Below are 25,089 nucleotides of genomic sequence, written 5' to 3'. Positions count from 1 at the left end.
AACTTGAAGAAACGAAAAGTGAAAAATATAAATATTCAAAGGCCTAAAAATTCAAAAGTTAAAAATTCGAAAAATTAAAAACTGAGAAACTGAAATATTCTAAACTGTGTAACTAAAAAAAAAATGCGAAATTTAAAAAGTGAAAAATAAAAAAATTGGAACATCAAAAATGAAATAAAAAAATCCCAAAATTGAAATCTGAAAACTCGAAAAACTGAAGAATCCAACCAAAATTCTGAATATTCAAATATCGAAAAATCCAAAAATTGAAAAATCTAAGAATAGAAAAACAAAAAATTTACAAATCGAGAAACTGGAAAAATCAAAAACCAAAAAAAACGCAAAATAAAAATTTTAAAAATTGGAAAATTAAAAAATGTCAAAACCGAAAAATTCAAAAACTCGAAAATTTAAACTGAAAACTACAAAAAGTGGAAACTCAAAAAAATGAAAAATCGTAAATATGTATTCAAAAACCAAAAAATTCAACTATCGAAAAATTGCAAAACCGCAAAATTAAAAATTTGTGTAATCTAAAAATTTAAAAATCGAAAAAGTTGAATTTGTGGCAAGTTTGGGAACATTAATATGCTGCTTTCATCCAAGTGCATTTACGATGTGTAACAAGTTACAGTGTGCAATTAGCAATTATTTGTCAACTGCGCTATATTGTGTATTTGTTTAACAATTTTCATACTTATGACCCGCTATACAAAGACGTATTATTTTTATCAAATATTATTTCTGCGTAGTAGCCGCGCTCATTACAACGGCGCGGCAAAATTAACGAAATTCCAAGCCAACTTGATGCACTCTGCACACAATTAATCACGGACTTGGTATTTAATTATAACACACAAAAACAAATAAAAAATGATACACCACATAAATCCACCAATAAAAACAAACCCTGTCCCATCTCCATTGTTTAAAAACAAAAGCAAACCAAATCGTTATATCCACCAAGTGTTAATTGATACACCACACAGCATGCTCATTAAAAAACTTTAAAACAACGCAGAGTCGTAAATACCTCGACGATTACAACAATTATTTCGTCCGAGTGTGACGTTAAAGCATGCAAACACACAGAAATGAAAACAACCAAATAAAATACCTGCGTAACCAGGTGCAAAATCCCTTTAACACGTGATGCCATTAGGCAAAAGTTACCACTTCCACTCCACTTGTGCAGCAGAAGGCACCCAGCTGTGAATAAGTCAGTTGTAAAACCTTGCTGTTTCAACAAAAGACATACGCTAGCATGCAAAGAGAAAGCTTGTAAAAATCAACAGCAAATAAAGTTAGTGTAGAAAACACGTGTTAGATTGTTTTCGTTAAGCATGCCTATATCTTGAGAAAGCGTTAGTTTAAATTTCCCGCTATATTTTGTTTTTTTTTTTAAACTTGTTCAAAATTCTCCATACCTGTGAACCCTGCCAAACATGAACAATTGAAGTACCCATTCCACGGAGTGCACGTCCCACCGTTTTTGCAAGGATTATTCACACAGATACCGTCAACCGAACAATTTGGATAGCTACCTGGATATTCTGGCTTACAGACACACCCGAACGTGTTGCCAGACTCGACACAGTCGGCCTGGGGGTGGCACTTGTTCGGATCGCACAGAATCTGGCGGTCTTCCGCCTCGCACCGCTCGCCGCCAAAGCCCGGGGGGCAGCGGCACAAGAAACCTTCGACGTTGTCGATACACAGGCCGTGGTTGAGGCAGGGCTGCGACATGCACTCGTTCAGGCTCTGAAACAAAGCCGATCAAAAAAAATGTAGCGTTGAAAAAAATCGTCGACAGAACTTCCCTCGTTCTTGACGTGTATAGGTCGATAGACCTCGCTTCTTTAAAAAATTTAAAATTTGATTTATGATTAACTTCGACTGTTTATGTTTATACGAAAGAATGCGACTACTTTTTTACTATGCTTATGATAACTTTAAAACATCTCCAAAAGTTCAAACCATTCAGTCAATAAAATAAATTCACGCATTCATTAATTTTTTTGAGTCACCTGTATAAGCAAATCCTAAAAATATGAATGGAATGATAAATCACAAGTGCAGACTCATTGTATTTTAGACATTTTAGATAGGATTTATTCGGCAAAACTTTGAGGTGACGTCATCGACTTTGTGGAGGGGATAAGCAAATATATTTTGACCAAAAATGTATCATGCTTATCATAATTTTAAAACGTTTGCAAGATTTCAAAGCGTTCGGTTTTGCAGATTCAAAATTAATTCGCAAAATGTTGTTTTATGATTTTGATTTTTTTTCCAAAAATCTGGACGTTTTGGTAAAAACTCAACACGGCGTCATGATGATGCAAAATTTCAGTTTAAATTTCTTTGATTGAAAAATTAAATATGTACCTAAAAACTGAAAAAAATTAATTAAAAACTCCAAAATTGAAAAAACGAAAAATTAAACGGAAAACTTGAAAAACCGAAAAATTTAAACAATGGAAATTTCGAAAGTTGAAAAAGTGAAAAATATACATTTGAAAACTCAAAAAAGTGAAGAAAGGAAAATTCAAAAAAACGAAAAATTAAAAATCAAGAAACTGAAAATCCACAAATTGTAAAACTAAAAAATAGTAGAATAATAAATATATATAGACTATAGTTGAAAAATTGAAAAATTTGCAAAGTTAAAGTGAAAAACTAAAAATTAAAATTTCTAAAAGTTGCAAAATCGGAAAATTTGAAAAGTTTTAATATTGGTAAAACGAAATATTTAAAAATTAAAAAAATTAAAAACTAGGAAACTAGAAATTGCAACATTGAAAAATTGCATAATTGAGAGATCAAAAATTCAAGAAATTAAAAATTGGGAAACTAAAAATGGCAACATTGAAAAATTGCATAATTGAGAAATCAAAAAAGACTGCGAAAACTAAAAATCGAAAAATCTAAAAAATTGCGAAATCGAAATATGGGAAAATTCAAAAATTAAAATTTCAAAATCCAAAAATTGAACAAATTGTAAAATCCAAATATTCAAAAGCCTAGAAATTCTAACATCGAAAAATTGAAAAATGCAAACATTGAATTCGAAAAAATAAAAACTGGGGAACTGAAAAACTCTAAAATCCAAAAATTGTAAAACTGTATAACTGAAAAATGACAAACCTGCGAAATCTAAGGACTTTAAAATCTAAAAATTGTATAATCAAAAGTTGAAAACTCGAAAAACTGAAGAATTCAACCCGAAATCTATATATTCAAATATTGAAAAATTCAAGTTAAAAAGTCTAAAAATTGAAAAATAAAATATTTACAAATCGAGAAACTGGAAAATCGAAAAATTAAAAAACGAAAAAGTAAAAAATTGAAAAATTTCAAAATCGAAAAAATCAAAGAATACAAAATTGAAAAATTTAAAAACCCAAAATTTTAACTTGAACACTCAAAAACTGAACAAACAAAAAAAAAATAAAAACGTAAATATGTATTCAAAAACCAAAAACTTAAAACTTGGAAAAATTGCAAAATCCTAAAATAAAAAATCGAAAATTGAAAAACTATTAAACTGTGTGTCAAAAGTTAGGGATATCGATGAAAACCATCTTTATTATTATTTATTTTTTACTTTTCCAAATATTTAACTAGGCTTAAGTTAAATTAATTAAAATATCCATAACTTTTGACGCGCTGTTTACATCGAAAATGTGAAAAACAAAAAAATAAAAACATTGAAAATTCCAAAAACCCAAAAAAATGGAATTTAAAAACTCGAAAAACCGAAAAAATGAAAAGAAACTTTTTAAATTCAATAAATTGAAATTGAAAATTCGAAAAATTCAAAACTTTGAATAAATACATGTAGAAAAAATGAAAAACGAAAAATTAAATTTTCTAAAAATTGCGAAATTGGAAAATTTAAAAAATTAAATACATATTGAAAAAAACGAAATATTTAAAAATTCAAAAAATTGAAAATTGGGAAATCGAAAAATTAGAAAATTCAAAAATAGAAGTTTGAAAACTAGAAAAATTGAAAAATTAAAAACTTTGAACAACCAAATATCCAAAAATTCAAAAGTTGAGAAACTGAAAAATCCAAAAACTGTAAAAACTCAAAATTTAAATTTTCAAAAATTGAAGAATTGAAAAAAATACAAGATCGAAAAACTGAAAAACTAAAAAAACAAAATCGAAAAATTGAAAAACTCAAAAAACACAATCAAAAATTTAAACTTTTAACACTCCAAAAAATATAAATATTCAAAAATCGAAAAATTGGACAATCGAAAAACTATTAAATCGAAAAGTTGAAAAATCAAAAATTTAAAAAACTGAAAATTCCAAAAATTTAAAAATTTAAATTTAAAAACTCGATGAACTGACAAATCCGAAATGAGAATCTAAACATCCAAAAATATTCAAATATTCAACATCGAAAAATTGAAAAACCGAAAAATTTAAATTTGTAGTCGATAAACTGAAAAAACGAAAAATTAAAATTTCTAAAAATTGCAAAATTGTAAAATTGAAAAGGCTAAACATTGAAATCACGGAAGATTCAAATAATAAAAAATTGAGAAACTGAAAATTGCAAAATCGAAAAATTGAAAAATCTAAAAAATGCGAAATCGAAAAATGGGAAAATTCAAAAATTGAAATTTGAAAACTCGAAAAATTAACAAATCGAAAGCTTTCAACAACGAGATATCGAAAAATTCAAAAGTTGAAAAATCCAAAAACTACAAAAACTCAAAATTTAAATTAAAAAAAAATTGACGTATAAAAAAAATACAAAAATCGATTAACTCAAAAAATACAAAATCGAAAAATTGAAAAACTCAAAAATTTAAACTTGAACACTCCAAAAACTGAAGAAACAAGAAATGAAAAATATAAATATAGGAAAACCAAAAATTGCGAATTTCAAAAGATTGCAAAATCATAAAATTAAAAAATCGAAAAATTGAGAAATCTCAAAATTTTAAAATTTCGAAGTCGCAAAATTGGAAAATCGAGAAACTATTAAATCGAAAAGTTGAAAAATTAAAAATGTAAATACTGAAAATTCCAAAATTTTAATTCAAAAACTCGATGAACTGACAAATCTAGATATTCAAAAATAAAAATCGAAAAACTGGAAAACGCAAAATTAAAATTTTTAAAAATTGCAAAATCGGGAAATTGAAAACGCTAAATATTGAAAAAACGAAAAATTGAAAGATTTTAAAAATTAAAAATGGAGAAACTGGAAAATCGAAAAATTGTATAATTCAGACATCAAAAAACACTGCGAAATCTAAAATTGAAATTTAAAAATTCGAAAAATTGGCAAATCGAAAGCTCTGAACAAACAAACATCGAAAAATAAAAGCTGAAAACCTAAAAATTCAAAAACTTAAAAATCGGAAAACTGAAAAATCCAAAAACTGCAAAAAACTCAAAATTTAAATTCCAAAAAATTGACGAATTAAAAAAAAATACAAAATCGAAAAATGCATAAATTTAAACTTGAACACTCCAAAAACTGTAGAAACAAAAAAAATGAAAAATATAAATTGGTATTTAAGAACCAAAAATTTCGAATAAATATATGTATATTAAATCGAAAATTTGAAAAATCAAAAATCTAAGTACTGAAAATTCCAAAATTTAAATTTTAAAACTCAAAGAACTGATGAAAGGTTGAAAATCGAAATTAAAAATCGACATTAAAAAATCGTGAAATTTTGAAATTTAAAAAAACAGAAAAAAATCGAAATTCGAAAAATCGAAAAATTTTAAAAACAATAATTGAAACTGATAATGAAAACTCTATACAAGTTGGAAAATCTTAAAAGTTCAAAAGTAGAAAAATTGAAAAATTAAAAACCGAGAAACTGACAAATCCGGGATGAGAATCTAAACATCCAAAAATATTGAAATATTCAACATCGAAAAATTGAAAAATCGAAAAATTTAAATTTGTAGTCGATAAACTGAAAAACGAAAAATTAAAATTTCTAAAAAATGCAAAATCCTAAAATTGAAAAACTCAAAAATTTAAACTTGGACACTCCAAAAACTGAAGAAACAAAAAAATGAAAAATATAAATATTGGAAAACCAAAAATTGCAAAATCATAAAATTAAAAAATCGAAAAATTGAGAAATCTCAAAATTTTAAAATTTCAAAGTCGCAAAATTCGAAAATCGAAAAACTATTAAATCGAAAAGTTGAAAAATCAAAAATTTAAACACTGAAAATTCCAAAAATTCAAAAATTTTAATTTAAAAACTCAAAGAACTAACAAATCCGAGATAAGAATCTAGATATTCAAAAATAAAAATGAAAAATCGAAAAACTGAAAAATGCAAAATTAAAATTTTTAAAAATCGCAAAACCGGGAAATTGAAAACGCTAAATATTGAAAAAACGAAAAATTGAAAGATTTTAAAAATTAAAAATCGAGAAACTGAAAAATCGAAAAATTGTATAATTGAGAGATCAAAAAACACTGCCAAATCTAAAATTGAAATTTAAAAACTCGAAAAATTGGCAGATCGAAAGCTTTGAACAAACAAATATCGAAAAATTCAAAAGCTGAAAACCTAAAAATCTCAAAATTTAAATTCCAAAAAATTGACGAATTAAAAAAATACAAAATCGAAAAATTCATAAATTTGAACTTGAACACTTCAAAAACTGTAGAAACAAAAAAAAATGAAAAATATAAATAGGTATTTAAGAACCAAAAATTTCGAATTTGTAAAAATTGCAAAATAATAAAATTAAAAAATCAAAAAAAAACTTGTAAAAATTTCAAACTCGTAAAATTGGATAACTATTAAATCGAAAAATTGAAAAATCAAAATAAACTATTATTATTATTAATAACGGACAACAGCACGGATTCATAAACCACACCCGCATGACTTATTTTATAAAATTTAAACAAATTTTCCATGTAAGTTTTCCAGGTGACGTCATCCTATTGTTGATGGGGACGATTATCCAAATTTTCGTTAGCGTTTTACCTAATATACACACAAAATTTGACAACAATAGGTCCAGTAATTTCAGAGATCTAATGAAAATTCGGACAGACAGACAGACAGATAGACAAACAGACGGAAACGCTCAGAAATAAAAATCAATTTAATTCTTACATTTTGGCAATGCGAGCCTCCGTACCCCGGCGGACACTGGCACATGTACCCTCCATACACATTGAAGCACGTACCGTGGTTCAAACACGGACTCTTCGAACACTCGTTGATATCCACCTCACACAAACGCCCTGTATATCCAGTCCTGCTGCAATCGCACGTGAAATTATTCAAGCCATCGTGACAAACTCCCCCATTTTTGCAAGGATTCGGTTTACACTCGTCGATGTTCGACTCGCATCTCGGTCCGAAGAACCCCGGCAAACACAGACACTCTATATCACCATTAAAGGTACAAGTGCCGCCATTTTGACACGGATTGTGTTGACATTGCGGATGAACTATGACCTCCTGCTCGCAGTTCTTTCCGGTGAAATTCGGAGGACACCGACACGTGTACTCCCCAGAATTGTCAAAAGTGCACGAGGCGCCATTCTTACAAACCGGAGGGCTCTTATCGCACGGATTGCTCATCTCAAACTCGCAGTTTTTTCCAGTGTAGCGCGGTAGACACGAGCAGGTGTAGCCGTTTTGGCTGTTATGACAGGTGCCTCGACGCATACAGGGTTCATTAGTACATGAGTCATATCCTTGAAGATTTTCCTTGGGTATACCTTGAGTTTGACGCAGACAACATTATTAATACTATTATTATTATTATTATTATTTGGATACTTACAACTATCGTCCGGGATTGGACACTTCTCGAACCTCACATTATAATTATATAAAATCACAGACTCGTCGAAAACCAGAGACGGCCCCTCTAGAATGCACCCGTTGAACTGCTTACCCACCAAAAGCACCGAGGCGCCCTCGTTGTACAGGCCCGGGCTTGTCAACAATTCGCTTTGGAAGGTGGAATTCGCAATCAACTATAACAAAGTCGGGAGGTTATTTCGACTGACAGCGTAGCTGCTGATTTTATTTTACCCTTCGTTCGTTGTCCACCCGCAGCGTCAAATTTCCCAGTTCGTAGTGTAGGACCACCACATGCCACTTGTTGTTGAGGAAATTGCCCTGGATTTTCGCCCCGAATTGCTGGCCTGCGGTTTTCGCGGAAAATAGGACGCCTTCGGAATTTACGTACAGCTCGAAGTAGTCGTCGTTTTGTTGTTGTTTGAATAGAGTGCCACCTGAACATGTCCGAAAGCTCAGGCCTGTTTGTCGTTTCAGAGAGATTGTGGTCTGGAGGCGCAAGTACGAGGTTCCGTTAAAGTAGGCTTCTGGTTGGATTGAGGGGGCTAGGCTTAGGGTGTGTGTGCTACCGAGGTAACATACGGCTGAAATAAAGAGGCGGGTTTATGTTTTAATTCGGTGTTTTTTTAGTGTTAAGAAATTATTAAACAATGGCTTGGTTTTGGGTTGTTCGGGGATTTGCAATGTTTGATGTGATGTGAAGTTATTATAGGTTGTTTGCTTAAAGTTTCCTGGAGATAAGATTGCTGCTGCTTTGTATATTTTAATGTAATATTAGATCATCGTTTTAAGCCAGAATTTACTCTAAGAAAAAAGATTGTTCATCACAGAATAAAAATTTTCCATTAGGCAATTGTGGCCATTTCTGCGAAATATTTCACGATTTTATTTATTTAATTGTAATTGTAATAAAAAATATTTCAAAGAAAAAGCTGTTTCTAGTATTTTTTTTTATTTTACATTTGTATACACTTAAATAAATTACAAAATCCGAATATTGAAAAATTAAAAAATTGAAAAAAAAAAACGAAAAAATGTAAAATCAAAAACTGAACAATAAAAAATTATGAAACCAAAAATCGAAATATTCCAAAATCGTAAAACTGAAAAATCGAAAAATTTTGACACAAACATCGAAAAATTGAAAAAAGAAAAAACGAGAAATAGAAAAATTAACAACTGCGTAATTTACAAAATGAAAAATAAAGGATGATTTTGCAAGTTCTGTATTTCAATATTACAATTCATCGATTTTTCAAGTTTACGAATTTTCAATCTCTATATATTTTGATTTTTCGATGCTTCACTTATCCAATTTTCATATTTCTCTTATTTTCCAATTTCTCAATTTTTCAATTTTTAGTTTTTAGTTTTTTGATGATTGATTTGAAGATTTTACAACATTTTGTTGTTTCAGTTTTTCGATTTTTTTAAAGAATTGGACAATGGAAAAATTGAAACATCGAAAAACTGAAAATTTCAAAATCGAGAAATTGAATAATCGAAAAATTAAAAACTCCAAAAATTGTAACTTGTTAAAATGAAAAAATTAAACAATTAAAAATTTCGAGAATTGAAAAAAGAAAAAAAACTATAAAGTCAAAAACTTGTAACATTCAAATTCGAAGAATCAAAATATGTATTAAAATTTAAATAATCAAAAAATTGAACAAAGCAAAAATTGACACTTAAAAACCGAAAAATTATAAAATCATAAAATTCGAAACTTGAAAAATTGAAAAATTAAAAATATAATAATATATTGGAAAGCAAAAATTGAACCAAAAAATTAAAAATTGACAAACTGAAAAATCAAAAAATGTCAAAATTGTACAATTAGAAAATCGAAAAATTAAAATTTCTAAATTTTGAAAAACGGAAAAATGAGATTATTGAAAAGATAAAAAATCCTGAAAAATCGGTAAAAACGAAAAATTAACATATCCAAAATTTGAAAAATCCCAAAAATCCAAAATCGTAAAATTCAAAAATTTAAATTTAAAAACTCAAAAAATGAAGAAACGAAAAACTGAAAAATCGAAATATGTATATACATTTTGAAAAACAAAAAATCAATGATAGAAAAATTGAAAAATTAAAAATCCAGAAACAGAAAAATAAAAAAATTAAAAAAAAAGAAAAATTAAAATATCCAAAATCTGAAGAACCTTAAAATTGTAATATCGTGGAATTGAAAAATCGGAAAATAAAAAATTGAGAAAATTGAAAAAACGAAAACATGTAAAAACAAAATTTCAACAATACGAAAAATTCCAATAATATAAATAAATAAAATCGTTAAATTGTAACACTGAAACACTGTAAACGGACAAACTGAACAAACGGCAAATTGAAGAACAAAAAATTAACATATCTAAAAATTGAAAAATTGAATAATTGAAGAACTAAAAATCGAGAAAGATAAAATAAAAATAACGGATAATAAATTTTTTGTTTATTCAATTTTGCAAGTTTTCGATTTTTTAATGTTTCAATTTTTCATTATTCAATTTCTCGATTTTTAATTTTTCAGGTCCTCATTTTATAGTTTTTCGGTTTTACTACATTTCAATGTTAGAATTTTCAGTTTCTCCAATTTTTCAATTTCTCAGTTTTTTTTTTTTAGTTTTTTAGATGTTTCAATATTATGGAAAATTTTACAACTTATTGTTTCTATTTTTCGATTCCTGGACAATTTTATTTTATATTTTGCTTTTTGAAATTTATCGATTTTTCATTTATCCAATTTTCACTTTAACTATTTTATCAACTTTTCGTTTTTTCTTTTTTTTTAAGAACTGAACAATGGAAAAATTGAGAAGATGAAAAAAATTAAAAATTCAGAAGTTAAAGAAAAACTCCAAAACTAGAGAATTGAAAAACCGAAATATTTGAAATCGAGAAATTAAAAAATCGAAAAAATTAAAAATATAGAAGGTTGCCAAACTAAAATTCGAGTATATGTTGAAAAATCAAAGATTGAGAAATTGAATTATTTAAAAACGAAGCATAGAAAAATGGAGAATTGGGATAATTTAAAATCAAAAATTAAAAAAATTCAAAAATGAAACAATTCGGAGAATTGAAAAAAAGAAAAAATTGAAAATGAAAACCTTTTAACAATGAAAATCTAATAAGAATTGAAACATAAAAAAATCGTGAAATTGAAAAATGAAAAATTGGAAAATCAAAAACCAAAATTTGAAAAATCATAAAGGGTAATTGAAAAATTGAAATGTTAAAAAATTTAAAATTGAAATATAAAAACAAAAAATTGAACAAAGGAAGAATTGAAACACTGAAAAAACGAAAAGTGGTAAAATCACCAAATTCAAAAGTTGAAAAATTGATAAATTTAAACGTTAAAAATATAATTAAACATTGAAAATGAAAAATTGAACTGGTAAATTAAAAACAGACAAATTGAAAAATACAAAAATTAAAAAAACTATAAATAGTAAATTTTTTTAAATTGTAACACTGAAACCTCGGAAAATTTCAGAATTAAGTCCAAAAATTGAAAAATTAAAAATCGAGACACCAAAATGGAAAAATTTCAAAATTGTAAAATTGAAAAACCGATAAATTTAAGTATCTAAAAATTGAAAAGTCGAAAAAAAAAAACACTAAAAATTCTAAAAACCACAAATTGTAACAGTGAAACCTTGAAGAATTCAAGAATAAAAATCGGGAAATTGGAAATGAAAAATCGAAAATTGAAAAATTGAAATGTTGAAAAATCAAAATTTTAAATATTATAAACAAAAAATTGAACAAAGGAAAAATTGAAAAATCGCAAAACTGAAAAATTTGGAACACTGAAAAGACGAAAAATGGTAAAATCAAAAAATTCAAAAGTTGAAAAATGGAAAAATTAAAAATATAATAATACATTGGAAACCAAAAATTGGACCAAAAAATTAAAAATTGACAAACTGAAAAATCAAAAAATTTCAAAATTGTACAATTAGAAAATCGAAAAATTAAAATTTTTAAATTTTGAAAAATTGAAAAATGAGTTCATTGAAAAAGTAAAAAATCCTTAAAAATCGGTAAAAACGAAAATTAAAATATCCAAAATTTGAAAAATCCCAAAAATGAAAAATCGTAAAGTTCAAAAATTTAAAAACTCGAAAAATGAACAAACGAAAAACTGAAAAATCGAAATATGTATATACATTTTGAAAAACAGAAAAAATGAATGACAAAAAAATTGAAAAATCGAAAAATTAAAAATCCAAAAACTCAAAAATCAAAAAATTAAAAAAAAAAGAAAAATTAAAATATCCAAAATCTGAAGAACCGCAAAATTGTAATATCGTGAAATTGAAAAATCGGAAAACAAAAATTGAGAAAACTGAAAAAACGAAAACATGTAAAAACATAATTTCAACAATTCGAAAAATTCCAATAATATAAATAAATAAAATCATAAAACTGAAAAATTGTAACACTGAAACATTGCAAACGGAAGAAATGGCAAATTGAAGAACAGAAAATTAAAATTTGTAATTTTTCAGGTCTTCATTTTATAGTTTTTCGGTTTTTCTACATTTCAATGTTAGAATTTTCAGTTTCTCCAATTTTTCAATTTCTCAGTTTTTTTTTTAGTTTTTTAGATGTTTCAATATTATGGAAAATTTTACAACTTATTGTTTCTATTTTTCGATTTTTCGATTCCTGGACAATTTTATTTTATATTTTGCTTTTTGAAATTTATCGATTTTTCATTTATCCAATATTTCACTTTAACAATTTTATCAACTTTTCGTGTTTTCTTTTTTTTAAAGAACTGAACAATGGAAAAATTGAGAAGATGAAAAAAATTAAAAATCCGGAAGTTGAAAAATCGAAAAATCCTAAAATTGAAAATTAAAAATCAAAATTTGGAAAGTGCAAAAATTGGAAAATTAAAAATCTAGAAACTGAAAAATCGAAAAACTCCAAAATTAGAGAATTGAAAAAACGAAATATTTAAAATCGAGAAATTAAAAAATCGAAAACATGAAAAATATAGAAGGTTGCCAAACTAAAATTCGAGAACTGAAAAATCAAAAATTGAAAAATCGAAGACTGAGGAATTGAATTACATATTTCAAAACGAAGCATAGAAAAATAGAAAAAATAGAGAAATGGAAAATTGGGATAATTTAAAATCAAAAATTAAAAACTTCAAAAATAAAACAATTCGGAGAATTGGAAAAAAGAAAAAATTTAACATGAAAAACTTTTAACAATGAAAATCTAATAAGAATTAAAACATAAAAAAATCGTGAAATTAAAAAATGAAAAATTGCAAAAACCAAAAACCCAATTTGAAAAATCATAAAGGGTAATTGAAAAAATGAAATTTTAGAAAATTAAAAATTTAAATATAAAAACAAAAAATTGAACAAAAGAAAAATTGAAACACTGAAAAGACGAAAAATGGTAAAATCACAAAATTCAAAAGTTGAAAAATTGATAAATTTAAAAATTAAAAATATAATTAAACATTGAAAATGAAAAATTGAACTGGTAAATTAAAAATAGACAAATTGAAAAATCTAAAAATTAAAAAAACTAAAAACAGTAATTTTTTTAAAATTGTAACACTGAAACCTCGGAAAATTACAGAATTAAAAGTCCAAAAATTGAAAAATTAAAAATCGAGAAACCAAAAAACTGCATTACAACATTAAAAATGAAGAAATCGAAAAATGGAAAAATTTCAAAATTGTAAAATTGAAAAACCGATAAATTTAAGTATATAAAAATTGAAAAATCGAAAAAAAACACTAAAAAATTCTAAAAGCCACAAATTGTAACAGTGAAACCTTGAAGAATTCAAGAATAAAAATTAGGAAACTGGAAATGAAAAATCGAAAATTGAAAAATTGAAATGTTGAAAATCAAAATTTTAAATATGAAAACAAAAAATTGAACAAAGGAAAAATTGAAAAATCGAAAAACTGAAAAATCTGGAACATTGAAAAGACGAAAAATGGTAAAATCAAAAAATTCAAAACTTGAAAAATTGAAAAATTAAAAATATAATAATACATTGGAAACCAAAAATTGGACCAAAAAATTAAAAATTGACAAACTGAAAAATCAAAAAATTTCAAAATTGTACAATTAGAAAATCGAAAAATTAAAATTTCTAAATTTTTAAAAATCGAAAAATGAATTCATTGAAAAAGTAAAAAATCCTTAAAAATCGGTAAAAACGAAAATTAAAATATCGAAAATTTGAAAAATCCCAAAAATGAAAAATCGTAAAATTCAAAAATTTAAAAACTCGAAAAATAAACAAACGAAAAACTGAAAAATCGAAATATGTATATATACAGGGTGTTATTGAAAGGTACGTACAACAAAATGGACAGTTCTTCGCGAAGTCTAAGAAGTCGGAAAAACTTATTTTGTCTTATCAAAATTTTAAGGGGAAAATTAACCCTTATCCAATCTTTTTAGACGCTACTGAAGGATAAATAGGTAAAATTAATTTATTTTAGTAAATCCTAGCAACTGTAACAATAAAACTTTTGTCAAGACTAAATGTTGCTATAGAAACGAGAGATGATGTTTTTATTAGAGGTGTACAACGAATTTGGACAGAAATTTTAATATTTTTTATCTCTAAAAGTAGAACACTTTTACCTGAACTTTTTTTAACTTTTAGCACCCATACTTCGAGACCAATTGCCGATTTTATTTTGTACGTACCTTTCAATAACAGGCTGTATTTTGAAAAACAGAAAAAATGAATGAGAGAAAAATTGAAAAATCGAAAAATTAAAAATCCAGAAACTGAAAAATCAAAAAATTAAAAAAAAAAGAAAAATTAAAATATCCAAAATCTGAAGAACCGCAAAATTGTAATATCGTGAAATTGAAAAATCGGAAAACAATAATTGAGAAAATTGAAAAAACGAAAAAATGTAAAAACAAAATTTCAACAATTTGAGATATTTCAATAATATAAATAAATAAAATCGTAAAATTGAAAAATTGTAACACTGAAACATTGCAAACGGACAAAGTGAAGAAACGGCAAATTGAAGAACAGAAAATTAAAACATCTAAAAATTGAAAAATTGAATAATTGAAGAATTAAAAGTAGAGAAAGATAAAATAAAAATAACGGATAATAAATTTTTTGTTTATTCAATTTTGCAAGTTTCCGATTTTTTAATTTTTCAATTTTTGATTATTCAATTTCTTTATTTTTTTAACCTTTCAATGTTATTGAAGATTTTACAACTTTTTGAAACTGAAAAATCGAAAAACTGTAAAATTATAAAATTGAAAAAACGAAATATGTACTTAAAATCGTGAAATTAAAAAATCTAAAAAATGAAATATATAGAAGGTTGCCAAACTAAAATTCGAAAACTGAAAAATCAAGTATGAATTGAAAAATCAAAGATTCGGAAATTGAATTATTTAAAAACGAAACATAGAAAATTAGAAAATATAGAGAAATGCAAAATGGGATAATTTAAAATCAAACATTAAAAACTTCAGAAATGAAACAATTAAAAATCCGGAGAATTGAAAAAAAGAAAAAAATTTAAAATGAAAAACTTGTAACAATGAAAATCTAATAAGAATTGAATTATAAAAAAATCATGAAATTAAAAAATGAAAAATTGCAAAAACTAAAAACCCAATTTGAAAAATCATAAACGGTAATTGAAAAAATGAAATTTTAGAAAATTAAAAATTTAAATATAAAAACAAAAAATTGAACAAAGGAAAAATTGAAACACTGAAAAGACGAAAAATGGTAAAATCACAAAATTCAAAAGTTGAAAAATTGATAAATTTAAAAATTAAAATTATAATTAATATTGAAAAGCAAAAATTGAACGGATAAATTAAAAATCGACAAATTGTAAAATCTAAAAATTAAAAAACACTGAAACCTCGGAAAATTACAGAATTAAAAGTCCAAAAATTGAAAAATTAAAAATCGAGAAACCAAAAAACTGCATTAAAACATTAAAAATGGAGAAATCAAAAAATGGAAAAATTTCAAAATTGTAAAATTGAAAAATCGATCAATTGAAGTATCTAAAAATTGAAAAATCCGAAAAGTAAAAAACGCTAAAATTCTAAAAACCACAAATGGTAACAGTGAAACATCGAAAAATTCAAGAGTAAAAATCGAGAAGTAAAAAATCCAGAAAATTAAACATTAAAAAAATGAAAAATTATAAAATTAAAAACCGAAAATTGAAAAATCATAAAGGGTAACTGAGGAATTGAAATGTTGAAAAATCAAAAATTTAAATATGAAAACAAAAAATTAAACAAAGGAAAAATTGAAACATCCAAAAATTGAACTATCTTGAACACTGAAAAAACGAAAAATCGTAAAATCACAAAATTCAAAAGTTGACAAATTGATTAATTTAAAAATTAAAAATATAATTAAACACTGAAAAGTAGAAATTAAATTGGTAAATTAAAAATCGAAAAATTAAAAAAAAACTAAAAACCGTAAAATTTAAAAATTGTACTTAGCACTGAAACCTAGAAAAATTACAGAATTAAGTCCAGAAATTGAAAATTTATAAATCGAGAACCCAAAAAATTGAAAAATTAAAAATCTAAGAAACTGAAAAAACGAAAAATTGTAATCAAAACGGCATTAAAACATTAAAAATGGAGAAATCGAGAAATTGAAAAATTTCAAAAATGTAAAATTGAAAAACCGATAAATTGAAGTATCTAAAAATTGAAAAATCGGAAAAGTAAAAAACACTACAATTCTAAAAAACCACAAATGGTAACAGTTCAACATCGAAGAATTCAAGAATAAAAATCTGGAAATTGAAAATGAAAAATCGAGAAATAAAAAATCCAGAAAATTAAACATTAAAAAATTGAAAAATTGCACAATTAAAAATCGAAAATTTTACGATCATACTGTAATTTTTTGAATATTTTTATCCACTTTTTGCTTTTCTTGCGCTCGGGGAAATTGAGCCTAACTTTTGATTTTCAAGTGTCTTCAATCAATTTTTTTCGTGTTTTTTGTGGTCACTAGCTTTGCCGTAAAAAATAAGATATCTGATTCGGCTATGACAAATTCATGCTCTTGTGCAACTAGTGTTATCTACAAAATCTATGAGAACTCTAAACAATCTAACATTAATTTCTTAACTGTTCATCAACTTAACGTTTTTTCTAACTTTTTTATTTAAACAAAGGAGATATCTATCTATGTAGTTCTAGTTCAACACATGTCATTTTCATACAAAAGGTCTCAGCGAAAAATTGTCTTGTTTCTGTAAAAGTTACTTATCTGAAGAACTAAGAAAAATTTAATGTTTATTTAATATAATGAAAAGTACAGATTGCGTCACAACGCAACTTTTAAACCCACAAATGGTTTATTTAGTGATTTGGACCTTTAATGAGTGCATTCACATACAAAAAATCTCTTGAAACGCTACTTAAAAAATAATAAAAATATAATTAGATTAAGGCTATATCTCTAGCAGACAAACAATAGTTTGCCCTTCGCCGTACTCTACATACTCGACTGGAAACTCGGAATCACGTTCTTTATTATTCTTAAAACAAAGTAAAACACTTAACGAAAGTTTGAGCAGAGGCCTGTGCATACATAATGAATTTAGCACCTGTACCGACGTTCAATAAGACCCATTATCTACGAAAATCCAGCCAATTTTGCAACATTTTTTCGCCTTCTCAACCTCGTTAAAATTCTATCCCAGTTTTACATAACACTATTATTTCACATTTCCACTCAATTATATTCCCAAGAGTTCAAAAGTTGTATGACCTACATGTCCATAGCGGTTTCAAATCACATATTTTTTACGGTACAGAACCCGCTTGCGGAGTCTCCGCAGAACCCCCAGTAATCTGTATCTCCTCATCAAACACCTCAAGAACAAATGGGTTCACTTGATAGCGAAATTCCCATGTCTTAACCATGACTGGGTATGACTAATACCAAGGTGCACAGAAAAAACAGATACTATCTCCGGGATTACCGTCGGTCGCCGTAAAACCTAAACCGTGTTCGAAACCGGAAGTCAAGACTCAGACTTACCTAAGACAACAGAAATCGCTTCCAACCTCCAAGTCTTCAAATTCATGGCTGAAGAAGAAATCTTAGGTGGTGTTAGAAAAATCATGAGTCGCACATGTTTTTTAACATCAAGGAAGATTATCGGATTCTGGGGGCGCTAACTACATCACTTGCTATTAATTACAGGCTGAATGCAACAACAACACAAAATTAACAGACCACAAACTCAAATGACCACAACACGTTCAATGTCAGTGGTTTTTGTTCTAGGGAATTTCGGCGGCGAGCGGAGCTGCCAACGGAATATTCAAAATGGGTAATAATTACACAAGTGGAGGGGGTTAATTATGAAACTTAAACATTCATTAAACGTTGTCGTAAATCGTAAAATATATAATACTGTGGCACTAATTTAACGCTAATTGCGGTTTTTTGTATTTAACCAGCGGCGTCACTACTGGGAGCTTTATATAGTAGGGTTAGCCATGAACATCTAGTGAGTTTGTTGGTATTCGATACAGAAGAATAAAAATTCCCTGAACTTTTTTCGTTAGGTTATGTTTTATTAAATTAAAGGTTAAAAAATATGCCAGAAATATAAATATTGTTGCCGATACTTTCAGTTTTCAGTAGCAATGACCAAGTTAACGATATCCATTTAAAACTTTACGCTATTTAAAACAGTTATTCGGCATTTTGTAAGTGTTTGTTTTATATGTAAGGAACAAACACAAAAATTGCACTTCAACATTGTTTTTATATGAATGGGGGTTCTACATACGACTATTGTCCCATGCCACATTTAGCATCTCATCTTTAATTCTCAATCATCAGTTCGTTCTGCTCGCCCACCCTTCTTAGAAATGGAAATTTCGACTTGTGTGAACAGCCTATTTCCATATCTTCCAACTTCTTTTTTCACTTTTCTAAGATTACTAAAAGAGTTGGTGAAAGACAACAACCTTGCTCTAGTGCTTTCATGGGTTTAGCTCTTCTGAAACATTTTTCCGGCCTTAAATTGAATGATTTATCTATATAGCTTTTACTATTGCTTACGTAAGTGCTCTTTATTTGCTTTTACTAAGTACTTCCAAACGCTTATTAATAAGAACGTTACTATACATGAAGAGTTAAAAAAAAAAAGAAAACGGTTAAAATTTGGTGCAAAGTAATAACGTGGATGATCTAACTAAAATTATACTTATTTTGTTGTACGTCAGGTAGTTTTTCACATACTACCTTGGTAAATTTATAACGAAAAATGTCGTGTTATTCTTATTCAAACGATTTTATTTCTGTTGAATGTAAGATTCACCTTTCGAAATCAACACTAGATAATATCAATCACCGAAATGGAGGCGGGGTGGGTGGGCGGGGCAAATTTATGTTCTTTTGTAGAGTGGGCATGGTAGCTAATAGAACATAGGCTGTTAAAAAAAGTTTTATTTTCACTCAAGATCTCCCATCTGCTCTCTTCGACTACTTCTAATAGTTGCTTTCCTTCATTATTTTCACTTATGTCTTTGGATTTTCTTTTTCCAATATTTTATTTTAGAAAGTACTAGCCCCGACCATCCACACTTTATTTATTTAGAAGGTATGTTATTTACCAAAATCAGTCTTATCAGTCAACACATACTAGCCCCGCCCAGCCTTTATTTCCTTAGCGAGTTTAAAATCTTGAGAAGGGTCGAAAAACGTCGAGAAATTTCGGGGAAATCTTGAGAAACCTTGAGTAATCTTGAAGTCTTGACAAATCTTGAGAAATTTTGAGACCTATTGAAAAATCTGGAAAAATTTTGAGAAATCTCAAACTCTAGAAACTTCGAAACCTTGAAAAATCTTGAGAAACCCTGTGAAACTTTAAAAAATCTTGAGAAATTTCGAGTCATTTTGAAAAATCGAGAAAAATTTTGAGAAATCTCGAACTCTAGAAACTTCGAAACCTTTTTTGTCCTCTTTTTATCTATTTTTTGTCTTTTATTGGCGTGTTTTCTTGGCATCTTTTTTCATCTTGTTGTCATTTTTCATCGCCTTTTCGTCGCTTTTTCAGTGCTTTTCAGTTGTTTTTTTTATCGCATTTTTCTCCTTACCCTTTTCTTTGTCTTTTTTTTTATCTCTTTTTTTAGCTTTTTTGGCGTCTTTCTTTTTGTCTAATTTCTTTTTTGTGGCAAACCGTAGTTTTTGTCGCCTTTTTTGTAGCTTTTTTTGTTGCCGTTCTTATCGTTTTTACCTTGTCGTCGTATTTTTGTAATTTTTTTCATCGCGTTTTTATAGGATGTCTTTTTTGTGCTTTCCTGTTGCCATTTTTTAATGCATTGTCTTTTTTTTTGATACGTTGTTTTGCTCCTTTTTTTGATCTCCTTATTTAGTGTCTTTCGTCCGCTTTTTGCCGCCTTTTTTGTGTTTTTGTTGTCCTTCTTTTTTGGCGCTTTGGAGTTTTGTTTTGGTTTCTTGGTGTCTTTTTTCGCCATTTTGGTCTAGTTTTTAATCGTTTTTTGTCTGTTTCTTGTAACCTTTTGGTTCTCCAATTTTTTTACCATTTTTTGTCGTTTTTTGATAGTTTTTGCCGCCTTATTTGTCTTTTTTTGTGTTGTTTTTTTTTGGTGTTTTCATTGCTTTTTTTTGTCGACTCCTTTTTGTATTTTTCTTTTACTGCGTGGTTTCTTTTACGCTTCTTGATGCTTTTTCTCCCTCTTTTATTCAATTGTTTTATAGAATTTTTGTCGTGTTTTCTTTGCCTCTTTTCATCTTCTTGTTTGGAGTTATTTTCCGTTTTTTATGCGTTTATTCTGTTCCTTTGTTGTTTTTGGTGTTTTTTAGTAGTTTTATATCGCCTTTCTCTTGTTATCTTTTGTGTCTTCTTCTTTTGCCTTCTTCTTTTGCCTTCTTCTTTTGTCTTCTTCATTTGTCTTATTCTTTTGTCTTCTTTTTATCGCCATTTTTTGCTGGCATCATTTTTTAAATATGTTTTTGCCACCATTTTGTAGCCTTATTTTTTGTGGATTTTTTTTTCGTTTTTGTTCTTGTACTCTTTTATATAATATTTACCAAAATCAGGCTTATCTTAAGAAATACTAGCCCCGCCCTCTCTCCCTCTATTTTCTTAGAAAGCATGTTATTCGTCACAATCAGTCTTATCTTAGCAAGTACTAGCTCCGCCCACCCACCCATTATTTTCTTAGTGAATATGTCAATTATCAAACTCAGTCTTATCTTAGCAGGTACTAGACAATTCACTCCATTTTCATTATTTCGCTATGAAAATCTGTATCATCACCGTCATTTTCAAAATCAGATTCAGAATCAGATTCACCTAGCGAAATAATGAAAGGAGATATAGATTCGTACGAAAGATTTCCCATATTTTTTTCCCAATCTGCCAAAATAAGTTTTTCACAATGTTTACAAAAATTTTGCCACATGCTTGGAGTACATTTAGAAAGCGCCTCAAGCCATAAATTCTCCACCCTATTTTTTAATGAAGGTTGAGAATTTATATGCTTGTTGTACTAGTTCTTACAAAATCCCCACGTCATTTCAATTGGATTATATTGACAATGGTACGAAGGTAATCTAAGAACTTCCTGGCCACTTTCTCTTAAAGTCTCGTCTACCAAATGTCTTTTTTTTCTATCGTTTCTGAAGGGTTTAATTAAATCCCACCACTGTTTTTTCGAAATTTTTTAGTCAAATTCAACACTATGTTTAAAGAGCCATTCCTGCACTTCACATTTTTTACTAGAAAAAGTGGGTGGTTTATCCAAGTGAACCGAATGGTGCATTGTCTAAAACCACCACACATTTTTGGTTCAACTTTGCCAAAACAGGAATGAGCTGATTAACCACCCAATTTTGAAAAATTGTATTTTTTGAATTTAAAAAACCCCATTGAACAACCCGCGTGGAGAATAGTAAACCTTGATCCTTCACTTTTAATTTTGGTGGGATTGATTTTTAGATCATTATCGTGCACCCAGCGACGAATGGACGAACCATTTTGATAGATCCATGTTTCATCCAAATACACGAAAGTCAAATTTTCACAAGAATTTAGAAACTGTAAATATGTTCTCAAAAAAGTAATTTTCAGGTTTTTGTTCACATAGAATTTTGCCACCATTTACTTCCCTGTGTTTATAACCCATTGACGTAAGAATTTTGTACAATGTGGTTCGCCCCCCTTTAAATTCCAACTGTTCCCTAGAATATGCCAAAAGAGTATCTACAGTGAAATATTCTTTTTTTTATTAAGTTGCCAAATTTGTCGTTGGAGGTCTTTCCGAAACATAATTTGTATATAAATTCGTTGGTTTTCGCTTGCCAGATAGTGATGTTTTTAAATTTTGGTCCCCTGTTGATAAAATTTTCGCCACAGTTGATGTTCCCACCTATGAGAAAAAAAATTAAAAAATATTTTACAACGTTGTTTTACATTACAGAACATATGTTCGAGACCCTAATAGTTACTTCTTCGAAAGAAAGATCGGGCCTGTCTTTTCGAAACTGCAAAAAACATATTTTTATTGAAATTTTTTGTTGCAGTAAAACTATTTTAGGCATTTTCTTTTTAAATAATGTCGCAATGATCTGTGAATCTGTCACAAAAACAAATTATCAATGCTGACAAAATTAAAACATTCGTTTGCTTGGTTTTTAATTGCGTCTAATAATTCTGATCTAATAAGTGAAGTAGAAAAGTGGCAATCCAGCTCAAAGCAAATTAATGTCAATCAGACTACTGACCACGGCCATATATAACAGGTCTGCGAACTCCGAGTTTAAAATGGTCTTTTTTCGAAGAGATCCCAGAAGGCCACGGGAGCTTAAAGTTCCTAGCGCCGTCTACTGGATACTATGATGAAACTGTCCACAATAATGAATGAAATTTGCGTAAAAATGTCCTTGAATGCAAGTTGTCATAAATGTCAGCTTTATAGGTTAGGTTTTGTGACATCTTTTTGAAAGATGAGGGGAAATATACGTCAAATGTCATGTCAAACGTCAGTCGATAGCGCAAATAGTACAAGTAACTACCACATGGTGGCGGTCATCTTAAGCTCCCACAACCTACTACGATACCAGTTTTTAAGCGCCCGTTTTATGAAAATTTATGAATGGAGTTGAAACACCTTACTTATACCACCGTGCTACTGACAGACAAAAAACTAAATCATCAAATCAGTTTATCCAACTTAAAGAAAAAATATCAAAGCCTACTTTACTATACAAAAAACCGTAATGTATCGTTTTACGGGACTTTTATAAATGTTCGTACATCTAGCGATCTGTGAAATTTACAAATACTGCAGATTTGCTACTTCTTAGTAATAGTAAACATTCTAAAATTTTGATTAATATGTCGCTCGTATTGAATTTTGAATTATTTAATTACTGTAGAAAATTTAACAGTGTGAGGGATTTAAGTGCGAAAAATAAAAATACGCTTTTTCCCCGTTGGAATTAATTAGGCCGCCGCCACTGCCCCCCAACGCCAACGCCTGTCAAACGTCAAAACATAACCTACTTTTTTTCCTTCAAAACAAACAACCGCTATGGCTCTATACGACAACAAATACTGGCTATTATCGCACATACGCAACTCCTTCATTTCCACAGACGACACAGGTAACTTTTTCACCACAATGCAGCCATTTATAGCGCGTGTTTGCAGGTATGTGCGAGCTAATCATGGCTGGGGAGGAAGGTGTCCGAAAACACTTGAAACAAAGCCTGGATCTTTACCCAGACGACGAAGACAGCGAGGACGAAGACGACTTGTCTCACGAGTCGTACGACTTGCAACTGGACACCGATTTTCCCATTAGATACAGGTCTAACACCGCTGCGCGTTTGGAGAAGTTAGAACAAGTTAGAAAAAAGACAAGTAGAATGAAACACGTAAAATGGGAGACCAATAACTCTGAGTTGTCGCAAGAGCAAGTGGACGATTTGTTTGTTCGGAAGGAACCGGTTGTTAGTGAGGTGAAACAGTCGCTTTTTTCTAAAACCTTCAAACAGTATAGAATGATGCCATCGAATCCTTTTATTGAATTCGCGAAGTTTGATGGCAGCGGGCAGGTTAACCTCCAGACTAAGAAGTATAGGATTTTTCTGACCATGTTGCCGGAGCATCAGAGGAATTATCCAATGAATATTTGTTGTATTGGAAGCGCTAAAGTGTCAGAATTAATTGGACTGATTTTGCTGAAATGCAGGTATACATTGAGACTTTTGTAACAAAAAAGTAACTGGTTTGTTTAGCACAATGTATGAAGACTATCACTGGAAACCTGTGACCACTTATGGTCTATATATAACAGAAGAAGATGGAGAGGTAGATAGAGACTTACCTTGTTTAGATGCAAGGGAAAATATTTCCAAATTTGGTTTCCATTGTTTAGGGTTAGTTGAGCACACAGACCCCACTAAGTATGTTAGTTTTGACACATCTGAGTCAGTCATTATAATGAGGTCACCTTTCAACACAAGTGATAAAAAATCTAAAGGTAAACCCAACAAAAACCTCTGACTTGTTTTAATTTTTTTTTCCAGATATATCAAAGTCTGATCAAGAAAAACAAATAACAACAGATTTACATTTAATGGACGTGCATAAAAGGGCAATGGAGGCTCCACTATATAAATCTTACAAAGTCTACATGATTACTAAAATGCGGGCGAAAACAGAAATCCATTTAGGAATCAGTGGAGAGAAAATTGAGATTGACCCTGTACAAAAAAATTCAAAGTTCGTTTTAGTTAAGCAGAAACCAATTAACCACGATATGGATATGATAGCGTGGTGTGAAACCGTGGACGTGAAGAGCAATAGAACTATTTTTAGGATTATTTACAGCCAAAATTTTGGTAGTTCAAGTGCACCAGAAAATGGTACTTTTTAGTCAATACTAGTCACATTGAATTACTGTTTTTTTTCAGTTTCTACGTTTAGTCCAACGCTACAGACTTCCGCTAGCTTTAAAAGCTACGACTTTGAGGCTGAGCATGAAACTGCTGAAGAAATAGTTTACAAAATTAGCCTGATTTTAGAACTTCGGTCTAGTGATACACGAAAGGAGTATTTAGCAGCTCAAGAGAGGAGATACTACAAAAAGAAAGCGCTTATTTAGTAGTTGTATTGTTTCTAATTAATATACCAAAATTTGAACTTTGTTTTGTTTATTGACATTTACATAACCTCAAACGTCA

At 28.4% G+C, this 25,089-nt stretch overlaps 2 protein-coding genes across 4 annotated transcripts in view; one reads left to right on the top strand and one right to left on the bottom strand.

Annotated features, from left to right (window-relative positions):
* Crb (crumbs) overlaps positions 1–18,132 on the bottom strand; it is a 52,726-nt gene extending 34,594 nt beyond the window's left edge. For 2 of the 3 annotated variants that reach the window (XM_064053687.1, XM_064053688.1), the window contains exons 1-5: positions 17,899–18,132; positions 8,061–8,410; positions 7,807–8,002; positions 7,128–7,741; positions 1,428–1,761 (exon numbers count right to left, since the gene is read on the bottom strand). In XM_064053687.1, coding sequence (XP_063909757.1) covers positions 1,428–1,761; positions 7,128–7,741; positions 7,807–8,002; positions 8,061–8,410; positions 17,899–17,983 — 1,579 coding nt within the window. In that variant the 5' untranslated portion in view covers positions 17,984–18,132. The remainder of the gene's footprint in view (positions 1–1,427; positions 1,762–7,127; positions 7,742–7,806; positions 8,003–8,060; positions 8,411–17,898) is intronic. The other variant, XM_064053689.1, reaches the window with a different exon arrangement.
* Positions 18,133–23,359: 5,227 nt separating this feature from the next.
* On the top strand, positions 23,360–25,053 carry LOC135126591 (stress-activated map kinase-interacting protein 1). The gene is made up of 5 exons (XM_064052619.1): positions 23,360–23,505; positions 23,552–24,095; positions 24,142–24,386; positions 24,433–24,771; positions 24,820–25,053. The coding sequence occupies exons 1-5, from the start codon at positions 23,433–23,435 to the stop codon at positions 25,008–25,010; spliced, it is 1,392 nt and encodes a 463-aa protein (XP_063908689.1). The 5' UTR covers positions 23,360–23,432; the 3' UTR covers positions 25,011–25,053.
* The last annotated feature ends 36 nt before the right edge of the window (positions 25,054–25,089 follow it).

Source organism: Zophobas morio, unplaced genomic scaffold (genome assembly GCF_036711695.1).
Source record: "Zophobas morio isolate AGI-343-1 ecotype UQ-CSIRO unplaced genomic scaffold, CSIRO_AGI_Zmor_V1 ptg000011l, whole genome shotgun sequence".
Classification (NCBI taxonomy): domain Eukaryota; kingdom Metazoa; phylum Arthropoda; class Insecta; order Coleoptera; family Tenebrionidae; genus Zophobas; species Zophobas morio.
The sequence above is the reverse complement of the archived record's forward strand: the minus strand, read 5'-3'. Positions and strand labels throughout refer to the sequence as shown.